Raw genomic sequence first — 22,099 nt, 5'->3', positions numbered from 1 at the left:
TTATTCAGCAAGGATGTGTTAAATTAAATTGTTAGAAAATATGTCTATTTAATGCTTTTTATTCATCAAAGAATCCTGATTCCCAACATTAATAATAAATCAGCATATTAAAATGATTTCTGAAGGATCATGTGACACTGAAGAGTTAAATAATGATGCTGAAAATTCAGCTTTGCATCACAGAAATAAATGATGTTTTAAACTATATTAAAATACAAAACCCTTATTTTAAATTGCAATAATATTTCACAATTTTAAATTTTTTTCAGTTTTTTTGATCAAATAAATTCAGCCTTGAGGAGCAGAAAAAGTAAAAATCTTACCAATTCCAAACTTATAAGATTTTAATCATAACGTTCTGTTCAAACTATGTTGACTATAAAACTAACTGTCGGCTGTATCTAACAGACTTGACTTACAACAACCACAAATGCTGAGTTCAACAGTGTGAAATGTGACTTGGAGAAGCCAAAATCAGCAAAACAACATTACATAAAATAACTGAGACCTGATCTTTCCCTTTTTCCAATAAATTCCACTATGGAAAAGTTAAGCAAAGCTTCGTTCCGGATATGTGGAACGGTCCACTTAAGCCCAAATAGTTTCCTTCCTGTGGTGAAACACTAGATTCAGTGAATTTAACATGAATCGTTACTTATGTGTGGTCTTTGGGAGCACAAGTGACGTTTCATATGATTATGTAATTACAGATTAAGTTAACTTGCTTAAACGCACTGACCTTTCAACTGAGTCAAAAACTATATATTCTGTAGTTGTCGATTAGAGGTGCTAACCTACTTTTGTGAGTCTGGCTCTTGGTACATAATTAGAGAAATTACCCAGTCTCAGTGGGAAGGTTTTTTTTTTTTTTCCAAAGGACTACATCTTGCAGTGTTTGAAGGGCCGAAAGCTCTTATCTGGTTGCTTTAAGGCAAGAGGATTATCCTTTTTTGCAAAGCAGCGCTGGATTTCATTCTCTTTTTCTATGAGGGAGGCGATATGACTCATGTTTCAGTGCGGCAAAAGTAAACAAAAGTCCTGCTTCCACATTTACGATTAGAGATGATGAAAATCAATTAGTCTGCACGCCGTCTGAACAATTAGTCAAATGGTTATTCATAGGGAAGCATCGAATAAATTATGTTTTTTACTTGACATGACCCACATCTTGATTCTGTTCAAAAGTTTACACCCCCGGTTCTTAATGCATTGTTTTTCCTTCTACAGCATCAGTGAGTGTTTGAACCTTCTGTAATAGTTGCACATGAGTCCCTCAGTTGTCCTCAGTGTGAAAAGATGGATCCCAAAATCATACAGTCATTGTTGGAAAGGGTTCAAATTCACAAAAATGCTGAAAAACCAAAGAATTTGTGGGACCTGAAGGATTTTTTCTGAAGAACGGCAGCCAGTTTAACTGTTCAGGACAAACAAGGGACTCATGAACAACTATCACTAAACTTAAAACACAGCTGTGGATCCTTCAGTTAACAATACAGTATGAAGAATCAAGTGTATGTAAACTTTTGAACAGGGTCATTTTTATAAATTCAACTATTTTTTTTCTTGTGGACTATATGTAAACATCTTTTATGTGAAATATCTTATTCAGGTCAGTGATAAAGAAAAAAAATAACATGCATTTTGTATGATCCCTCTTATCTTGGTAAAATAATTAACATTTTGCTGATTCTGCAAGGTGTATGTAAACTTTTGACTTCACCTGTATACTGTTTAAAATGATGAATTTGTTACCAAGTGCTACTTTGATTTAAGGCTGTCACGATTCCTCAATTCAATTTAAGTACTCAACAATACACACACACACACACACACACACACACACACACACACACACACACACACACACACACACAATGTAAACAAAAACTTTTATTTTGATTGCGATTAATCGTGATCAATCATTAGACAGCACTAATTTTAAGTCATTTTAAAGGCTATTGCTCACTTTTATTTGTGTTTTTGTTATCACAATTTTTTTAATTACAATCATTCGATTACTCAATTAATCATCAGAATAATCGACCAATTACTCAATTACTAAAATAATCGTTAGTGACAGCCCTACTTTGATTGTGTTGGTGATGTAAAGAGATGCATTTAGAGAAAAAAACGAGGAAAAATCAATAATGAATCAACTAGCTAGTAGAATGACTAAACCACTTTAAAAAGCTACTGGGAAACTTGGTTAATTGTAGTTTCCTAATAACGTGACTTAAAGGCATAGTTGACCCAAAAATGAAAATTCTGTCATTAATTACTCACCCTCATGTTGTTTCAAAACTGTAAGACTTTCGTTCATCTTCAGAACACAAATTAAGATATTTTGAATGAAATCTATGAGCTTTCTGACTCAGTATTGACAGCAATGCAACTGTCACATTCAAGGTGTTGTGGCACTACGAACGCACATCGAAGACTAAGAGAAGATGCTGTTGAATAAAGTCGTTATTTTTGTTTTCTTAAAGCAACACTAAGTAACTTTTCCCTCAATGCTCCCTCTACAGGTTGGAAGCGGAATTGTCCATTACCGCTGTCGTAAATAATTTAGCCTACCGTTGTGTCACATGCACTTTATTTGTTTGGAGGCTATCCAGGACCGGTCTTGAACATGTCAGTTGTGTTGCTGTCTATGCAGGGTCAGAGAGCTCTCGGATTTTGGAGGATCTTACAGGTTTGGAACGACATGAGGGTGAGTAATTAATGAAAGACCTTCATTTTTTGGGTGAACTATCCCTTTAAGAATCTTGTACATGATACCAACCAATTAAAACAGATGTAGAGAAAGAAGTTTCTTTGTCTAGAAAAACAAAATGATACCAAAACAATAAAAGCATGGTTTCCATCAACACAACTACAAATATCGGTTGACAGGAAGTGAATGATGTGTCCGTGTGATACGGTAAGGAGACAAATTTAGTCATCTTACATAGCTTCCTGTTTACCACTGAACTGAAACCAATGGAACAGCCAATACTAAAAAAAAAATAGCTATGACAGAAAATGTAGGTCACCAACATAGGGAGCTTGAAGGCTTCAAAGCCATATCATTTCTTGACTAAAAACATTATTGTATATGTATAAATAGCAAGATTCAGTCTCAGACATGCAAATATCCTCACTGAATAACCCAACACTGCAAAAAATGTTTTTCTTACTTAGATTTTTTTTGTCTTGTTTCCAGCCAAAATATCTACAAATTCTTAAATCAAGAAGGATTTTCTAGACAAGTAAAAATTTATTTATTTTCAGAAAAAACAAGTTAAAATTAAGTGTGTTTTTGTTTGAAAGAAGCTAAATAATCTGCCAATGGGGTAAGAAAAATAATTATTTTTTCTGAATTTATACTAGAAAATCCTTCTTGATTTAAGAATTTTTTTGGTATTTTGGCTGGAAACAAGACAAAAAATGTAAGTAAGAAAATCATTTTTTTTGCAGTTAAATTATTTAGAAAAACAGCATATTACAAGACTAAAAGGTTCTGAATGCTGTTTCTTATTGATTTTTAATAATATGAAGCATTTCTGCTAACTCCACCTCTAAGTAATTCCAAATACTGACCTTAACTAGTCTTACACTTTGTATTATTTCAGTGTGATTTTTTTTTTATAGGGAAGTCCTTACCTTCCCCCTTCCTCCATAATATGCTCAAGATATGCTGGATACTAAACAGATCTGCGTTCAACAGAAAAAACGCAAGTTAACCCATCCTGGTTGTGCGGTTAAAACCCAGAGAGATTATTAATTAAAAAGGGCAGGGCAGTGGCTTCCAAGTGCAAGTGTGGCTGCTCTCCAAATGTAATTAGAAAGCTTCACACCGACAGACTTCCATCCTTTCATGCTATAAAAACAAGGCGTCTTATTAACCGTCCGCATGCTACGCAGACTGGTTCTCCAAGTTATGGAGTTGTGACGGAAAATCCTATTTGGACGCGATTTAATCAACGCTCTGCTTGACCCTTAATTCAAAATTGATTAAGCCGGTGTTCACATGCACAGAAAATCCTGACGCCTCCGCCAAAAGGTGAAACGGTGCGTTAGCTGTGGGTGGGATTTTTAACATCGGTTGACACCACTGAGCTTTTGACACAACACAATATGTCAGAGGAGTAAATAAAGATGCCAGATGTCTCAAAGCAGATGCCAGAGAAATGTCATTCGGGAAATCAGACAGGGGGCTTCATGAGTTACATCATAACACATTACAGTTTAAAGACAAAATGAGCATGAAAATAAAGAATGACCCAGAAGGATTTAAGTCATATAGACTACAAGCTCACTTTAATATGTAGATTGTTAGGAGTTAATTAAGAAATTGTAGTTGTTTAAAAAACAAATCCCATCGTGGCGGTATATATTTTGCATATTTAAAATGCATATATATATATATATATATATATATATACACACATTTTTTATTTTAAGTGTTTTATTTTTATATTTGAAAATTTATATTTGTATTTTTGTACCTCATGTATGTACACATATACACATATATATACACACACACACACACACACACACACACACACACACACACACACACACACACACACACACATATACACACACATATATATATATACACAATTTAAAGTAAACTAAAAAGTAAAAAAATATTTTTTATTTTATTTTTATTTTTTATGTTTACTTATTTTAATAAAAGTTTTTAAAAAAATATATAAAGAATTATATATATTTATTTTGTAATATATATATATATATATATATATATATATATATATATATATATATATATATAATTTAAAGTAAAATACAAAGTAAAAAATATATATATTATTTTTTTTTGTTTAGGTATACATTATATATTTATTTTAATAAAAAATGTGTAAAAACAAAGAATTTAAAGTCTTTATATTAATAAGTTATTATATTATTAATTAATAAAAGTATTTAATTTGTATATGTATACATGACACATAAGTAAAAATGTTTATATATTTATGTATAATTTTTATATTTTATTAATATACTTAATTTACATACACACATACATATATATATATATATATATATATATATATATATATATATATATATACATACACACATATATATAAGGATGGAAGTCTGTCTGTATTATTTAATATTTTAATCATAATTATATCTATATTTTTTTACATTTTATTTGTGTAAGTACACATTAAAATAAATTGTATACATTTATTTAATATCTTAATCATAATTATATACATATGTATAAGTATGTGTATATAATTATGATTATATATTTTTTTATTATGATATACATACATATATATATATATATATATATATATACATATATATATTTTTATTTTTAATTTTTTTTGTGTAGGTATACATTATGTATTTCAATAAAAATACTAAAATATATAACGAATTTTAAGTCTTTACACATTTTATAAAGTATTTATATTAAAGTCTTTAATTTGTACATGACATGCATGTATTAAAGTAAAAAAGATTAGATACAATATTTATATTTTATTTATATACTTAATTACAATTTTTGCACTTGTTTTTAATATTTATTTATTTTATTTGGACCAAACATTATATTGTGGGGTCTAGCTTAAAAACAAAACAGAAAAACATTTTACCAAGATGACTCAAAAAAGTCCAAGCTATTCAGAATGTGTAGCAATAAGTAGAATACTTTCTGATATACTTAAAGAGGTTGAGGACTCTTAGGAAAAGGCCTTTTGATAGCGGTACATTTGGCTCCACTGTTACTGACATAAAAAGTGATTGTTTTTGGCTTTGGGAGGAAATGCTATTAGGCTAACAGCCATGAAGCAACACACACCCATTCGCAGGACATATCTGCAAGGCAAATTAACAAATTCGTCTTGCGTTTATGCATGAGCTGATATGAGCAATTTACGAAATTTAATAAGTCTACCATATACCTCATTACACATTCATTGAAAAAAATATCTCATTTCTTTATTACATTTACAAACACACCTAAAAATCTAGCGGTTATGTGAGCAGAACGCTTTTGTCTCTCATGTAAACTAAGAAGAGAAAGTTAATTGAGTGTTGTGTCAAACTCATTCCTCATTCAGAGTCTAAGCCGTCATTAGTGCGATGAGTTGGGAGCAGCTGGCATATGAAATATGTTTCGGGGTGGGGTTATAGGGGTACAAGGCACAGAAGGCCATAAGCAAACAATACCCCCCTTAATCATGTTAACTGCATTACCCAACTCTCTGTCAAATGCTAATACGCTAGTCCCAACTGGCTAATCAGACAGTGCCAGGAGCTAATCCAACCCAAATCTAATAGAGGCTAACATTTTGACCTGGAATTCCCTTGGGACTAAAATAATCGGTGAACATCACACAGATTTAATTTAATACCACTGGATTGATACTAGGTCTTTTTTTTTTTTAAACAAAGCAGCAACTTATATAAGATAGTTTTGGAAAATGATAAAGATCATTTATGTGTCACCAAAAATATGTAAATATGAATTACAACAATACACTCAAATCCATCCAACTACAACCATACTGAGACCCATGTGAAAGTGTATTTCTATACATTTCTATGGATTTGTTCAAAGCTGAATAACCATACCAAATAATTGTTTAAAAATATGTAAATAAATAAATACTTTTATGAAATGTACAATGCATATTTGCAATATGGAAACTAGTAGGAAAAAGTAATTCAACAATCACTTCAAAATGAATAACTATAATTTTAATAATCATTTTTCTAGCTTTTTATACCTTAAAAGATCGTTTAAAAAAAGCATAAATAATTTTATGCAATATAAAATGCATATTTTCTGTAAGGAAATAGTTAAACAGTTGCTTTTCTTATTTATTTTTACACATTTTTGGTTAAAAATGCAAAAATATTTAAAGCATGAATAATTACTTCAAAATGAACTGTTTGTTGAATAATAATAATAATAACAATAATAATAAAAATAAAAATAAATAAATAGAGCTATACCTAAACTGTGATTTTAGTTATTTTTCACACACTTCGGGTTTAAAAAAAAAAAAATGAAAACATGAATAATTTTGTTGAAATATAATAATAATAATAATAATAATAATCTAGCTTTTTATAACTTAATCATCATTAAAAAAAAAAAAAAAAATTTATGCAATATATATAATGCATATTTTCTGTTAGGAAATTATAAACAGAACAGATCTACGCCTAAAGTGTGATTTGTATTTATTTTTGACACTTTTGGTTTAAAATTAAAACAATTTAAAAGCATGAATAATTAAATAATCACTCGAAAATGAATCAATGCCATTTTTCTAGCCATTTCTAACTTAATGATTGTTATAAAAAAAATAATAAATAATTTTATGCAATAAATATAATGTATTTTAACTGTAAGGAAAGAGCTACACCTAAACAGTGATTTTGGTTTAAAAAAAAAAAAATGAATTATTATTTAAAATAACTGTTTTCTAACTGTGATTTCAAAGCTGAATTTTTAGCATCATTCCTCCAAGTCACATGATCCTTCAGAAATCATTCTAACACTCTGATTTGCTGCTAAAAAAACATGCATTATTATCATTATTATTACGTTGGGTAGAATTTTTTCAGATTTCTTTGATGAATAGAAATTTCAGTAGAAGAGCATTTATCTAAAATAGAAATCTTTTGTAACATTATACATGTCTTTCTCATCACTTTTGATCAATTTAAAGCAGCCTTGATAAATAATAGTATTAACGTCCTTAATTTCTCCAGACTTTTGAATGGTATAGCGTATAATGTTACAAAAGCTTTTTATTTCAAATAAACACTGATCTTTGCATCTTTCTATTCAATAAAGTATCTTGAAAAAATGTACTCAACTGTTTTAAACAATCAAAATATTTGAATGATTTCTGAAGGATCATTTGACACTGAAGACTTGAGTAATGATGCTGAAAAATTAGCTTTGAAATCACAGAAATAAATTTCATTTTACAATCTATTCAAATAGAAAGCAGTTCTTTTAAATAGTAAAAATATTTCACAATTTTACTGTTTTTGCTACATTTTGGATCAAATAAATGCAGGAATGGTAAGCAGACGAGACTTCTTTAAAAAACATACTGTTCAAAAACTTTTGACTGGTAGTGTATACAATGCATATTAGCATGAAAACTATAAATGGATCAGAGCTACATCTTAAATGGGATTTTAATCTAAACCCACCGTATATCTGGTTTAATCTGAAAACAAATACATATTTTTGTCATTACACAAACAGATAATGGCTTCTTTGCTCTCTCTATACAAACTGTTGTGTGCTGTCAAAAGGTTAAAAAACAATACGAAAGCACAGCGTCACAAAAACAGCGGCATGCACGTCACTTGCTCCTCGTGTATTTATGGATGCTCCAGTGGCATCCAAGGCATCCCTTCCAGCAAGTCTTAGGGCACCTCTGTGTTTATTCTTGGCTGATAAGTCATGCGACTCAGGTTTCCTTTGGACACAGCTGATCCTCACACAGCAAGACGACACCTATACCGTCCTCAACTACATTGCATAAGAGCTCCATGGAAAGGAATATACCATGAGTACCACTACAAAGCAAAAACAACACTTAGACAAATCAGAAGTAAGGCAAGTGGGGCAACGAACAAGATTCTTGATGAATTAAGACTAGCTATGTCATTCTCTTAACATCAAGACTTTCTGAAACAAGAACGGAGTCCCCGAAAGGAGGTATCAGCACCTCAGGGGTAATTACGAAGGCCCGTGGAAAGGTATAATTAGTGACTCAGGTCATGAGGCGTCCTGGTTCAAAACGAAAGGAATTTCCTGTGCCTTGTTCTAGGTCAGCCACTGGCAGCTCATTTGGAGAGAGGGAATTCTGATCCTCAAGGTGGATGAAAGTAGGTAAATTAATCTGCAAGAGGACACGTCTCTGGCACTTTTCTCAAGGTTGAACACGTGTCACAGGAAAGCCTGACACTTTGGTAGGAGAGGGTTTTGAGAATGAAGACGTCTTATAGGGAGAAGTCGCTCTGTCATGTGACCGCCAGTGGGTCGAAGGGCAAGATGACAACTGATAACCGTCAAACAACCTTTAGACTTAATTTCTTTCAGACAGGTTACAGTTCATTCATATATGTGAACTTGGACCACAAAACCAGTCTTAAGTAGCATGGGTATATTTGTAGCAATAGGCAACAGTACATTGTATGGGTCAAAAATCATTAGGATATTAAGTAAAGATCATGATCCATGAATATATTTTGTACATTTCCTATCGTAAATATATCAAAACTTAATTTCTGATTAGTAATATGCATTGCTAAGAATTTAATTTGGACAACTTTAAAGGATTTTTAAATAGTTGTATTTTAGCCAAATATTGTCCTATCCTAACAAACCATCCAACAATTGAAAGCTTATTTATTCAGCTTTCATATATCTATAAATCTCAAAGTTTCAAAAAATGGACCCTTGACCCTCCAGGGTTAAAAATATGTATTTATGTAACTTTAGGGTTTTCCGTTGTAATAAATAAAACATAAAATCAATCGTTTTAAATGTTAGGTTTTACAAAATTACAATGAGATTAATTTGTACAAATTATTAACAGTTATTAGTTTAGATAATTTTATAGCTTACATTTCTACAGAATTAAATTATTAACGTTTTTGAAGATCCACTGCCGTTTCAAAAGTTTGGGAACAGTAAGATCTTGCAATTTTAAATAGTGGTTTTCTATTTTTATTTACTTTAAAATAGAATTTATGTCTGTGATGCAAAACTGAATTTTCAGTATCATTGCTCCAGTCTTTAGTGTCACATGATCCTCCAGAAATCATTTTAATATGCAGATTTATTATCAGAGTTGGCACCTGTGATACTTTTTTCAGGATTTTTTGATTAATAAAAAGTAAAAAAAAAAAAAAAAAAAACAGCATTTATTCCAAATATAAATGTTTTCTAACAATATACGTATTTGCTATCAATTTTTAGCAATTTAACACATCCTAGCTGAATAAAAGTGTTAATAGAAAAAAGAAGAAAAAAATGTACTGACCCCAAACTTTTAAACAGTAGTGTATATTGTTAAAAAGATTTATATTTTAAACAAATGCTAACAGATAAAGAATTCAGAAAAAGTCTCACTGTTTCCAACATTGATAAAAAAAAAAAATCTGCATATTAGAATGATTTATAAAGGATCATGTGACACTGAAAACCGGAGTAATGATGCTGAAAATTCAGCAGCTTCGCATCACAGGAAATTCTATTCTAAAGTATATTAAAATAAAATATTACTCTTTTTTCTTTATTTTTAATAAAATAAACACAGCATTGATGAGCAGAAAAATCAAAATCTTAGAAACATTAAAAATCGTAATGATCCCGAACATTTGAACAGCATTGTAGAACCTAAAATGTATTTAAATGTAAAAATAGTCAGAAATGAGAAAGCACAGTTAAACAGTTAATTCATAAGCCTTTTTCAATCCAGTTGGCTTGAGGCATGGTGACTCTGCATCTGAGGTCACATGTGCTCAAAGTGACAATCTGACAGGATGTCCTCAATGCAGGACATGTCCCCCAGGCTCACAGATATACAGCACTTTCTAACGAACCGTAATGAGGCCGTCTGCTAATTATGAAATCCATGAGGAGAGCACACCCCTAGTATAAAAACACAGAAAAAGCTAAGGCCGTTCACTAGCAATTAGCAACAGCAAAACTGTTGTAGACATGCAAAAAGAGAAACTAGATCAGTGATTCCAAACAAAACATAATATCCTGAAGACAAACTCCACAATTCAGTATTATATAGTTCACAGTCTTTGTAACCTGCTTTTAGCAATATATTTCTAAAGTTTATGATGTGTTCAGAAACTCAATTCAATTCTCTGAATTGCCTTTCCACAGCCTTTAAATCATCCTAGAAAAAAGGAAATAGGACAGTAGCTATTAAATTATAGGGCGCTGCTGTCTTGTACATGGCTAAATGTACCCGACTGTTTCAGGGTTTTATAGAGTGAAAATGAAATAAGCCAATTGTACGCTGAAAACTAGATATAGCGGTTTTACAGAGTCTCCCATAACAGTATTCTTAGCCAGTAGGTCTGCATTAGAATTTGTCATGAAAGAAAGACTTAGAAGAGAAGGACTTCAGGCCTGCATAAAACCATCCTTGAGCACAGTACAACATGGCCAGATTAAAACAAAGAGGCTTATTTTGGAGAATCATTCGTAAGCCTTTCTTTATCAGATTTCCGACGCCCTGCACAGCTCCACAGTGCATTGTCTGCAAAATCACATTGGTCTCACTGCAGTGAAACAGTCATACTTCAGCGTGGTTGTACTAAACTAAAGTTAAGTTACTAGAAGAGAAATTCAGTTCTTATTAGCACAAAACACAACCACAAACAGTAACGTTCCCTGTTTACAGGCTCAACAAAGTTCAGTGCAGTGGCAATAGGGTTGTACTTAATGAAAATGAATAAATAGTAAGGAAGTAACGGTATCAATATCGTGGCATCAAAATAGCAAAACTGTCTTGATATTATCGTTGTCACGTGACGATATGAAACGGGCAAAAAGTGTCTTTTCAAATATATTTAAACTTCTTATTCTAACATAAAAGGTCTTAAAAGTTGTGTTTTAGGCCATTTGACACAGCATCTGCAAATTAACTAAAAGCACAACATGACTTAAAGTGTGTTTTTACTGCGTTTCAAAGCGAAATGCACACTTTATTCAGGTGATCAGCTTGTGATCCGGTGTTTTCCGCACCTCAGAACAGCTCAGTTCACAGTGAATGGATGCGGTGAACTCGTTTATTGCATGTGCTGTGAGTTTAGTGCGTGTTTGGGAATGCAACGGCCACCAGTTATGCTTTATTTTCAGGGCAGATGATTACAGCATATCACTGGAATTGTAGTGAGACGCGTTTTTGTAAGCCTGTTTTAACTGAAGCTGGAGTTTTCCGTCTAAACAAAAGCTTAAAAGCGCAGAATAATTTGGTGATAGCTAGTGGTTTAAACGGGTAACGTTACTGCAGTCCAAATTCAAAATATCTCTTTAAGTGTAGAAATTAGGAAAGAAGGAATGTAATTTCCCTACTGTAGTGTAAAGCAAAAAATACATACCTATGAAATAGTCGTTTTCATTTATTTTACAGTGCAATTGTTTTACAATACATGGCTATTACCATCATAGGAATAACAATTGTTATTTCTATTAATATATTCTATTTAGTTTGGCTTCCTAAAACACCAGTGTTGATGTCATTTAGACTGAGACAGTATAACACAAATAAAAAAGGGTTGAGTTCCCTTTAAAGTTCAGGTACAATTCACTGACTTGAGTTTCCTTAGTTAAGAGCATGGGTTGGGCTCTCAAAGTGAATTAGATAGAATTATTTAACTATAAATTGTACAAAATTTGTAGTTTTTTTTTTTAAATATCCCAATAAATATCGAATAGTGGACTTCATATTGAGATATTATCATATTGTGACATTTCGATATCATTACATCATAAAGCTAAAATATGCAATTTATAGTTAAAAGTGCAATTATAAATTTCACATTTCTATTACATTGTTCTCTTCTTGAGCATTCTGACCAGACCAATACAGCAGCACTGATTCAACCAATGGTGGAAGTTTGGGGCGGGAGCATCTGTTCGACCAACCAATAGAAAAGGAAAAGGACTGTACAGGAAAACTGTATGGGAGCAATCATTATTTCTGCAATTCCATTTGTTAACACTAGACCGCTGAAATCTGTTGTCTATTAAAGGATTAGTTCACTTCCAGAATAAAACATTTGCTGATAATTTACTCATCCTCAAGTCATCCAAGATGTTCATGTTTGTCTTTCTTAAGTCGAAAAGAAATTAAGGTTTTTGAGGAAAACATTCCAGGATTTTTCTCCATAAAGTGGACTTCAATGGGGATCAATGGGTTGCAGGTCCAAATTAGGAGTTTCAATGCAGCTTCAAATGGCTCTACACGATCCCAGCCGAGGAATAAGGGTCTTATCTAGCAAAACGATTGGTTATTTTCTAAAAAATAAAAAATAAATGCTTGCCTTGCACTAGCTCGACTTCACCGACCCAGTGTTTACAAAGTGAACATACAAAGAAAGTCAAATGCCCTTTACAAAAAAAGGTAAAACAACCATGTTGGACGAAGTTGGAAGAGGCTGTGAGAGTTTTTACCCTTCCAACATGAATATGTAATGCATTTGTGGTACATAATTACATAATTTTTTTTTAAGAAAATGGCCGAAGGTTTCACTAGATAAGACCCTTGTTCCTCAGCTGGGATCATGTAGAGCCCTTTGAAGCTGCACTGAAACTGCAATTTGGACCTTCAACCTGTTGGCTCCCATTGAAGGCCACTATATGGAGAAAAATCCTGTTTTTTTTTCCTCAAAAACCTGAAGAAAGAATGACATTGAACAGCTTGGAAGACAAGGAAAGTTTTATTTTGGAAGTGAACTAATTCTTTCTTCAGTTACTTTTCAGTGAAAATCTGTGGAATTATTATTGAAAGCACTGTCAAATCAGCCAAACTATTTGATAAACAAACAAGCGATGGAAACTTATGAATGACAGCCATTAAAATTCAGCTTTTAAGCAGATTAGTCATCACGTCTAGCAGTGCAGGGGTGGTCATAGTTATTTTCTCGACCATGCGGTGATATCACGGCTCTCATCCTACACAGCGATTACAGATGTTTCCATAGCAGATCTGCCCTACTTCTGGAGCCAACTCATTGCTGGCACTGAGACAAAGTCTTGAGATCATGCTTGACTGAGCCGGTTTAGACTCACTCTTCTAGCATTCGGGGCAAATCACAAGTTTTCACAAAAGCCAAAATCACAACAGCCTGTGACTCTGTGCTTGACCTTGACTTGAGCCCTGAGTGGAGGCGTATTTACTGCGCTAATGATAAAGAGATCAATTAAACCACTGAGCTGTGATCAATACGAGCATGGTCCGCCCCGACGGCAGGACGGGCTTGATTCCGTCTTCCTAGGGCACTGAGCCAGGCAAACGTCAACTCCCTTTAGACAGCAGTGGGACAGGAAGTAGGGTGAGGATGGTGAGAGAGGGATGTTGGCCATTGGCCGCTGAAATGTAGGGCAGAACGGTGCGCCTCCAGCTGGGAGCTCACACTGAAAAAGACATGATATGCCATAGCACAAATCCATCACAGCCCTAGGCATCAATTATGATTATAAAACAGGGGCGAACAAAACCTCATAGTTTTCTATTGAAGGAAGGACTGCATATTGAACTAGTGACCACAAAATGGTAGAGGCCTTGAAGCTTTTTGACCTACAGTAGCAACAACCCAGAACAACCTCGAAACTAGGGCTGTCACAATTCCTCGACCACCCAGAATACCTTAACAACTGAAAAGCAACGTACTGACATTTTCTTCTTTTTTCTTACAATACCATTTGTTAACACTAGACACATTAGCTTAATTTTTGTGTCTATTAAGTTTTTACTCATGCCACTTTCTTTGGTAATTTTTTGGGAAAATCTGTGGATTTATTATTGAAAGCGTCATCAAATCAGCCAAAATATTTAATAAACAAACAACTTTGAAGCTGAAATTGTGGAGATTAATCATCAACCATAACATATTTATGCATTTAAGTTTTTATGTTTAAGTGTTTCCATCCAGTATTTAAATTTTATTTATTTTCATTTAAGGAAGCCCTTAGGAGAACAATCATTATTTTTGCAAATCCGTTAATATTAGACAGATTAGCTCGAATATTTTGTCTAATATTTTTTTTTTATGCAAATATCATGCCAAAATATATTTTTGCACTTTCTTTGATTATTTTTTTAGTAACATTTGTGGAATTATTATTAAAAGCATCATCAAATCAGCCAAAATATTTCATAAACAAATAGGCAATGGAAACTTGTGAATGACAGTCATTAATATTCAGCTTTGAAGCTGAAGTTGTAAAGTTTAGGCATGAAATATTTACATACAAAATTTATTCACGCATTTATGTTTGAGTTCCATCCAATTTTTATATTTTATTTCATTTCAGGAAACATATAGAAGAACAATCATTATTTTGCAAGTCCATTTGTTAATTGTAGTAACATTAGCTCAAATCATTTGCCTATTAATTGTTTTTATGTAAATGTCAAAACATGTTTTTGCACTTTCCTCTGTTATTTTTGGGGAAAATTTGTGTAATTATTATTGAAAGCTTCATCAAATAAGCCAAAATATTTAATAATATTTAATAAATATTTAATAAACGAACAGGAAATGGAAGTTTTTCCTCATAATACTTATATTCTATTTCATTTCAGCTTTATTTAAATGACTAAAAATTATTTAATAGTTCTACTTAACAACAACACTGCTAGTTAACACTAAGTAATTTGGCAGACGCTTTTATCCAAAATAACTAGCTAAGTATTCACGATTTACAATTTATTTAATATGTGAATTGCCTGGTGAATGAACCCCATGACCTTGGAGCTCCTAGATGATATGGAGGAACTCTACTGGAATTGAGATACTGGACACAAACCACCAACATCTAGCAAATAAAGCTCATTAGTGCTGCTAAATCGAAGCGACATTCAATTTATGCTTGTAAATGTATTCCATGAGTTTGTTTTGAACGAAATGAAAAGGAACAGCCTTCCACTGAATTCTCCTGCATAATGCATGAAGTGTTCGACAGTAAATGTACTACTTTTTGACCGAGCTGTCTTGCGGCTGATTATAGCTGCTAAGCTGCTGGTAGTTATATACACTAAAATATGTATGACCATATCAGAGATCCAATGCAAGAAATATATGTGGATATCATCTAGTATGATTGTTTGGACACTCTCAGCATTCTCAGCTAAAACCCAAACAACTTCTAGTCTATAATTTCATCTCCGCAACCTTGAAAGCATTACAATAACCGTAGGTTCATCACATTTAGGTTACTGCCAAAACTCCAAGCTAAGATTTATTACACACAATGCTCATCTTTGCCATCAAATAAATAAACTACAGTTTATAATACATGGTTGGTCTTTTAATTCCTATATGTTAAATAAAAAAAGCTTGATTTAAAGAGAAGGATCATTTTCTGCAAGGATCAGATTGTTTAGATACAAAGAGTCATTTGGAAAAAGAGAAAACTAATGGATTTCACATCACTCATCATCTTATAATCTCTACCCATAAGCCATTGCACACATTGGCCTAAATATATTTAAGTGACACTGAAGCATGACCTATTTCTAGAGGCTTTTACAATCCGTTGCTTGTCAAAAATCAGGAAGAAACTCTGGTTTGACCTCGCTTAAAGGAACACTCCACTTTTTTTGGAAATAGGCTCATTCTCATAACTCCCCCCGAGTTAATAAGTTGAGTTTTACCATTTTGAAATCCATTCAGCCGTTCTCCTGTTCTGGCGATATCACTTTTAGCATAGCTTAGCATAGATCATTGAATCCTATTAGACCAATAGCATCACGTTCAAAAATGACCAACGAGTTTCCATATTTGTTGTATTTAAAACTTGACTCTTCTGTAGTTATATCGTGTACTAAGACCGGTGGAAATGCAAAGCTTCAATTTTCTAGGCTGATAAGATTAGGAACTACACTCCCATTCCGGCGTAATAGTCAAGGAAGTTTGCTGCCGTAATATGGCCGAAGCAGGAGCAGTAATACCACACAGCACATGTGCAAATGCTAAACTAGCTGGGAACTCATTTCTTATAATACTCCGCCTGCTTCGGCCATATTACGGCAGCAAACTTCCTTGACTATTACGCCGGAATGGAAGTGTAGTTCCTAATCTTATCAGCCTAGAAACTCGCAGCTTTGCATTTCCACCGGTCTTAGTACACGATATAACTACAGAAGAGTCAAGTTTTAAATACAACAAATATGGAAACTCGTTGATCATTTTTGAACGCGATGCTATTGGTCTAATAGGATTCAATGATCTATGCTAAGCTATGCTAAAAGTGATATCGCCAGAACAGGAGAACGGCTGAATGGATTTAAAAACGGTAAAAATCAACTTATTAACTCGGAGTTGGAGAATGAGCCTATTTCCAAAAAAAGTGGAGTGTTCCTTTAAGCATTAAAACCTCTGTATTTGTTGGTCACGGCGAAACAAGAGCCGATCCTATTTGAGGTTTTGTCTGACTAAAGCAAAGCATGAGGAGACGGGTCATGACTTTAGGCTGATTTTGTAATGAGCTTGCTAGAAAATGTCTGACTGTGAAAACCAGCCATGAATTACAAACAGACGATCAATAACACGTTTCACAGCTCACAAAACAGATTAAGCCACATGTGTTTTGTTTGAAAGCAGACTTGTACCTTCTACGCTGTCAGAACACGAGGTTCCGATGCCGGTATCGCCACTGTCCGAGGCAGCGCTGTGACGTCGTCCGCGGCTGCTAATGCCAGTGGCGGAAGAGGAAGCTTGCCATGCCGAGTCGCAGCCTGGGACCCATCCAGGAGAGGATGTACTCGAACCTAGGAGACAAACAGAAGAGGGTTACCATGGAGGAGGAGGAGACAAACAGAGGGATGCCACGTCCAACAAACACATGATTTCAAACTATCAGAGTTTAAACTACTTTGTTTATTCACAATCAAAGTCATTCAGTTAAAGGAATAGTTCATCCAAAAAAGAAAATTCTGTCATTAATTACTCAGCCTCATGTCATTCTAAAGCCCTAAGACCTTCGTTTTTCTTCGATATTTTTGATGAAATCTAAGAGCCCTCTGACCCTGCATGGACAGCAACGCAACTGAAATGTTCCCAGGCCCAGAAACATAGTAAGGACATCAGTGGATTAGCTGGGGTCAGAAAGCTTGGATTTCACCCAAAATATCTTAATTTGTGTTCTGAAGATGAACGAAAGTCCTACAGGTTTGCAACGTCATGAGGGTGAGTAATTAATGACAGAATTTTTATTTTTTGGGTCAACTCTTTGAGTGAGCATTCAAAAATGACACAGAAGAGCAACCAGACACTGCAAAAGGCAATTCTGAGGGCTGCAAATTTCAGACAGACAGCATAACGAAATGTCAACGAAATGAGGTAAATGCAAACAAACAAAGGATTGAGAATCATTAAAAAAAGTAATTAAAAAGAACTGCTAAGCTAAACCAAACATCATGCAGTGAAATTATGTACTCAGGGTTTTTTAAGACTTAAATTGATTCATGTAATAGTTTATATTAACAATGTTTGCTTTATTATTAATAGTTATTATTATGAATAGCTTTGTTTTAGTATTTTTGTACTTACATACACATATGTACATTACCATTCATTTTTTAATCAAAAAATGGATCAAGTGTGACAGTAAAGACATTAATTGTTACAAAAGATTTCTATTTTTAAATGAATGCTGTTCTTTTAAAATTCCTATTTAGCAAATAATACTGTTTTCAATTTGATTCAAATTAAGGAATATTTCTTGAGCAAATCAGCATATTAGAATGATTTCTAAAGGATCATGTGAAACTAAAAACTGGAGTAATAATGCAGAAAATTCAGCTTTGCATCACAGGAATACATTACATTTTAAAATATATTCAATAGAAAACAGTCATTTTAAATTGTAATAATATTTCACAATATTGCTAATTTTACTCTATTTCTAAACAAACTAGTATTAGTAACATCTTTTAAACAAACATTTGAAATTCACACACTTTTATTTGGCAAGGATGCTTTAAATAGCTCAAAATTGATGATAAAGACACTTATAATGTTACAAAACATTTCTATTTCAGATAAATGCTGTTCTTCTGAACTTTCTATTCATCAAAGAAACTTGAAAAAAATCTACTCAGCTGTTTTCAACATAATAATAATAATAATAATAATAAATGTTTTTGAGCAGCAAATCAGAATATTAGAATGATTTCTGAAGTGACACTGAAGACTGGAGTAATGATGCTAAAAAAATCAGCTTTGAAATCATAGAAATAAATTACATTTTAAAACATATTCAAATAGGAAACAGTTATTTGAAAGAGTAAAAAGATTTCAAAATTGTACTGCTGTTTCTGTAGTTATAAATAAATGCAGGCTTGGTGAGCAGAAGAGACTTCTTTAAAATACATTAAAAATCTTACTGTTTAAAAACTTTTATTAAACATATATCACCCCATTTTGTGGGCCAAAAACGACTAAATCACTAAAACAAGGTGAAGTTCAGTGAACCAAATGGTCAGTCTTGCCCTAGAGGACTCGTCCCCAATATCTGCTGACCTAATCTATTCAGAGGTGTAATCCGTTTAGACACCACCATTTAGGCTGTCCTCCGTAAATCTTGGCAAGGAAAAAAAGTGGAATATATAATATCTCTTGCCAAAATCTTTCAACATGTTGATTTGCTTCCAAATAGCTGAGATAAAAAATTAATACTGTTTAACAATACTTTTAGATGAAAAATGACTATTTTCAAGCAGATCATACAGGATAGAAAGTATTAGCATTATCTGACCTTTTCCTTTCAGGTAGAGTCAGCAAAATCTGACTACATATCTTAGTTTGAAACACTTTTCCCTGAAACAGCAACAAACCCAAACAGCTAATACAGAAAACCCCAAAATACTTCAGATTCTTTAAATGAATCGCAAAACCTACAAGCGTTCAAGATCCAGCTGAAATCACTAAGGTCAGAACCCAAATGAGGTCTCCGTAATTCCTGGGTGGAAAAACCTCAAGTTCATACCAGTTCATATGAAAGCGATCCACATTATCCATCGTGACAGAGTAGCAGATCTGTAAATATCCCGGGTAAACATAGGGCTTGTTGTTGATGAGGCACCAGCAACTTCTAGACCACCAACAGTTATGCAACGTGATATGAATTATTAAAAACACTGGCAGAGAGACTCGTCAAAATCTGTTGCATCACTATTCAATATTTAGACAACTTTAAAAACACAAACATAAAAACACAAGCTACTAAATACAGAACACACGAAGAAAAAGATTGGACTAAAGATACATGTAAGCCATTTAAATTGCAATATTTGCAAATAAATATATATTATATATATATATATAGTTATAAGGTTTACATACCTTGCAGAATCTGCAAACTGTTAATTATTTTACCATAATAAGAGGGATCATACAAAATGCATGCTATTTTTTTTATTTAGTACTGACCTGAATAAGATATTTCGCATTAAAGACATTTATATAGTCCACAAGAGAAAACCATAGCTGAATTTGTAAAAAATTACCTAGTTCAAAAGTTTACATACGCTTGATTCTGCGCGCTGTTCTTCTGAAAAATCCTTCAGGTCCCACAAATGCTTTGTTTTTTAAGCATTTTAGTGTATTTGAACCCTTTCCAACAATGACTGTTTGATTTTGAGATCCATCTTTTCACACTGAGGACAACTGAGGGACTCATATGCAACTATTACAGAAGGTTCAAACGCTTGCTGATGCTTCAGAAGAAAACAATGCATTAAGAGCCAGGGGTGAAAACTTTTGAACAGAACGAAGATGTGTACACTTTTCTTATTTTCCGTAAATATCATTTTTTTTCCCCATTACTACCTTTCAAAAGCTTACATGTTTCCCAAAAGACAAAATATGGTACATTTACCCTGATCTTCAAATTTAAAAAGTTGGCTCTTAATGCATGGTGTTTCCTTCTGGAGGATCAGTGAGCATTTGAATCTTCCATAATAGTCCCTCAGTGTGAAAAGATGGATCTTAAAATCATACAGTCATTGTTGGAAACGGTTCAAATACACAAAAATGCTAAAAAACAACAACAACGACAACAACAAAGAATTTGTGGCACCTGAAGGATTTTTCTGAAGAACAGTGGGCAGTTTAACTGTAAAGTCTCTCAGGTGTCCTTAGTGTGAAAAGATGGACCTCAAAATCATAGTCATTGCTGAAAAGGGTTCAAATAGCACAACAATGCTTCACAATTTTTTTTCTGAAGAACAGCATATAATATATGCCATCTGTGTGCCACAGCATTGCATATATTAAATAGACCCCTCTATTAAAGAGACAGGGCACGTTAGAGACCCTAGTGTCCATATGTGACAAAGACAAAGCTGAAGGTGACACGACTGATGCTGTCAAACCATCACAGTTCAATACCATCACAACGCTCATAACGGAACAGCACATATCTAATACATCACAGCCTGAGAGCGCGGAACAACAATACACGCTCCGTTACACGCGTTTGTCTAAGAGATCAAACATGGCTGTTCCTATGAACGTATATCTGGCTTACAGTGTGTCATTACACAAGCCCTAGACTCTTACCTATCTTATAAGCGTCGAATCCGTCCTCAAAATCGTTCCTGGCCCACATTGCGCTCGGTTTCACACACACTGAACCGATAGATCCAACACAACGAGCCGAGACAAAATGTGCGAGCCCACCAAGAAGAGGAGGGGGAGGTATTTAAGTGAAACCGCATTCCATAGCCACGAATGACTGGAAGAACCTGCGTGTAGAATCTGAAATCGAAGCGTGTATTTGTCGCTACGCGGTAGTCCCGAAAGGCTGGCGCGTATGTCGCAGATTTGAGCCGGAGTTATGAACTAGTATTCGCTCTATGACTCGCTGGCAGCTGCATCGCGAGGATGTGATCTCACTGCCTGCAGCTCCCTCCAGAGATCCGCGGAGAAACGCAATCACAGTCCGAGCGGGCGACACTGGCTCCTCCCACCGAACGCAGAGCTACAGCCACACGAGTACTGTAAGTATAGGAAGAAAAGACCGGGGCTAGTTGTCACACGGGTGAAAAGTATCTTAACCCTTTAATGGCCAAGAATTCCTCTGATTTGAGTCTGAAAATTAATTAACGGCTATAAACGCTCCAGCACTCAGAAAACATATTTTGTTTACAATTGTACATTTTGATGCGTCATCAATCGGCTATATTGGCGGCACTGAGTGTAAACAATGCCACTGAACCGAACAAAACTCACATTTATTGCTGATTATTGCTGCTGAAAATGGTCAATTATTGTCATGTTTTGGGCTGTACTAATCGGTCGGACTGGGGAAAACATTTGGAGTACTACAGACTGCCAAAAG

At 33.7% G+C, this 22,099-nt stretch overlaps 1 protein-coding gene across 1 annotated transcript in view; it reads right to left on the bottom strand.

The window, feature by feature from the left end:
* Positions 1-21,654, bottom strand: part of cep85l (centrosomal protein 85, like) — an 88,442-nt gene extending 66,788 nt beyond the window's left edge. Inside the window, 4 exon segments of the mRNA XM_073853100.1 lie at positions 17,367-17,525; positions 21,319-21,385; positions 21,388-21,446; positions 21,449-21,654. Coding sequence (XP_073709201.1) covers positions 17,367-17,525; positions 21,319-21,385; positions 21,388-21,446; positions 21,449-21,476 — 313 coding nt within the window. The 5' untranslated portion in view covers positions 21,477-21,654.
* Positions 21,655-22,099: the final 445 nt, after the last annotated feature.

The sequence above is a fragment of the Garra rufa genome, chromosome 13 (assembly GCF_049309525.1).
Source record: "Garra rufa chromosome 13, GarRuf1.0, whole genome shotgun sequence".
NCBI classification, from domain to species: Eukaryota; Metazoa; Chordata; class Actinopteri; order Cypriniformes; family Cyprinidae; genus Garra; species Garra rufa.
This window is presented reverse-complemented; position numbering and strand designations above follow the sequence as displayed.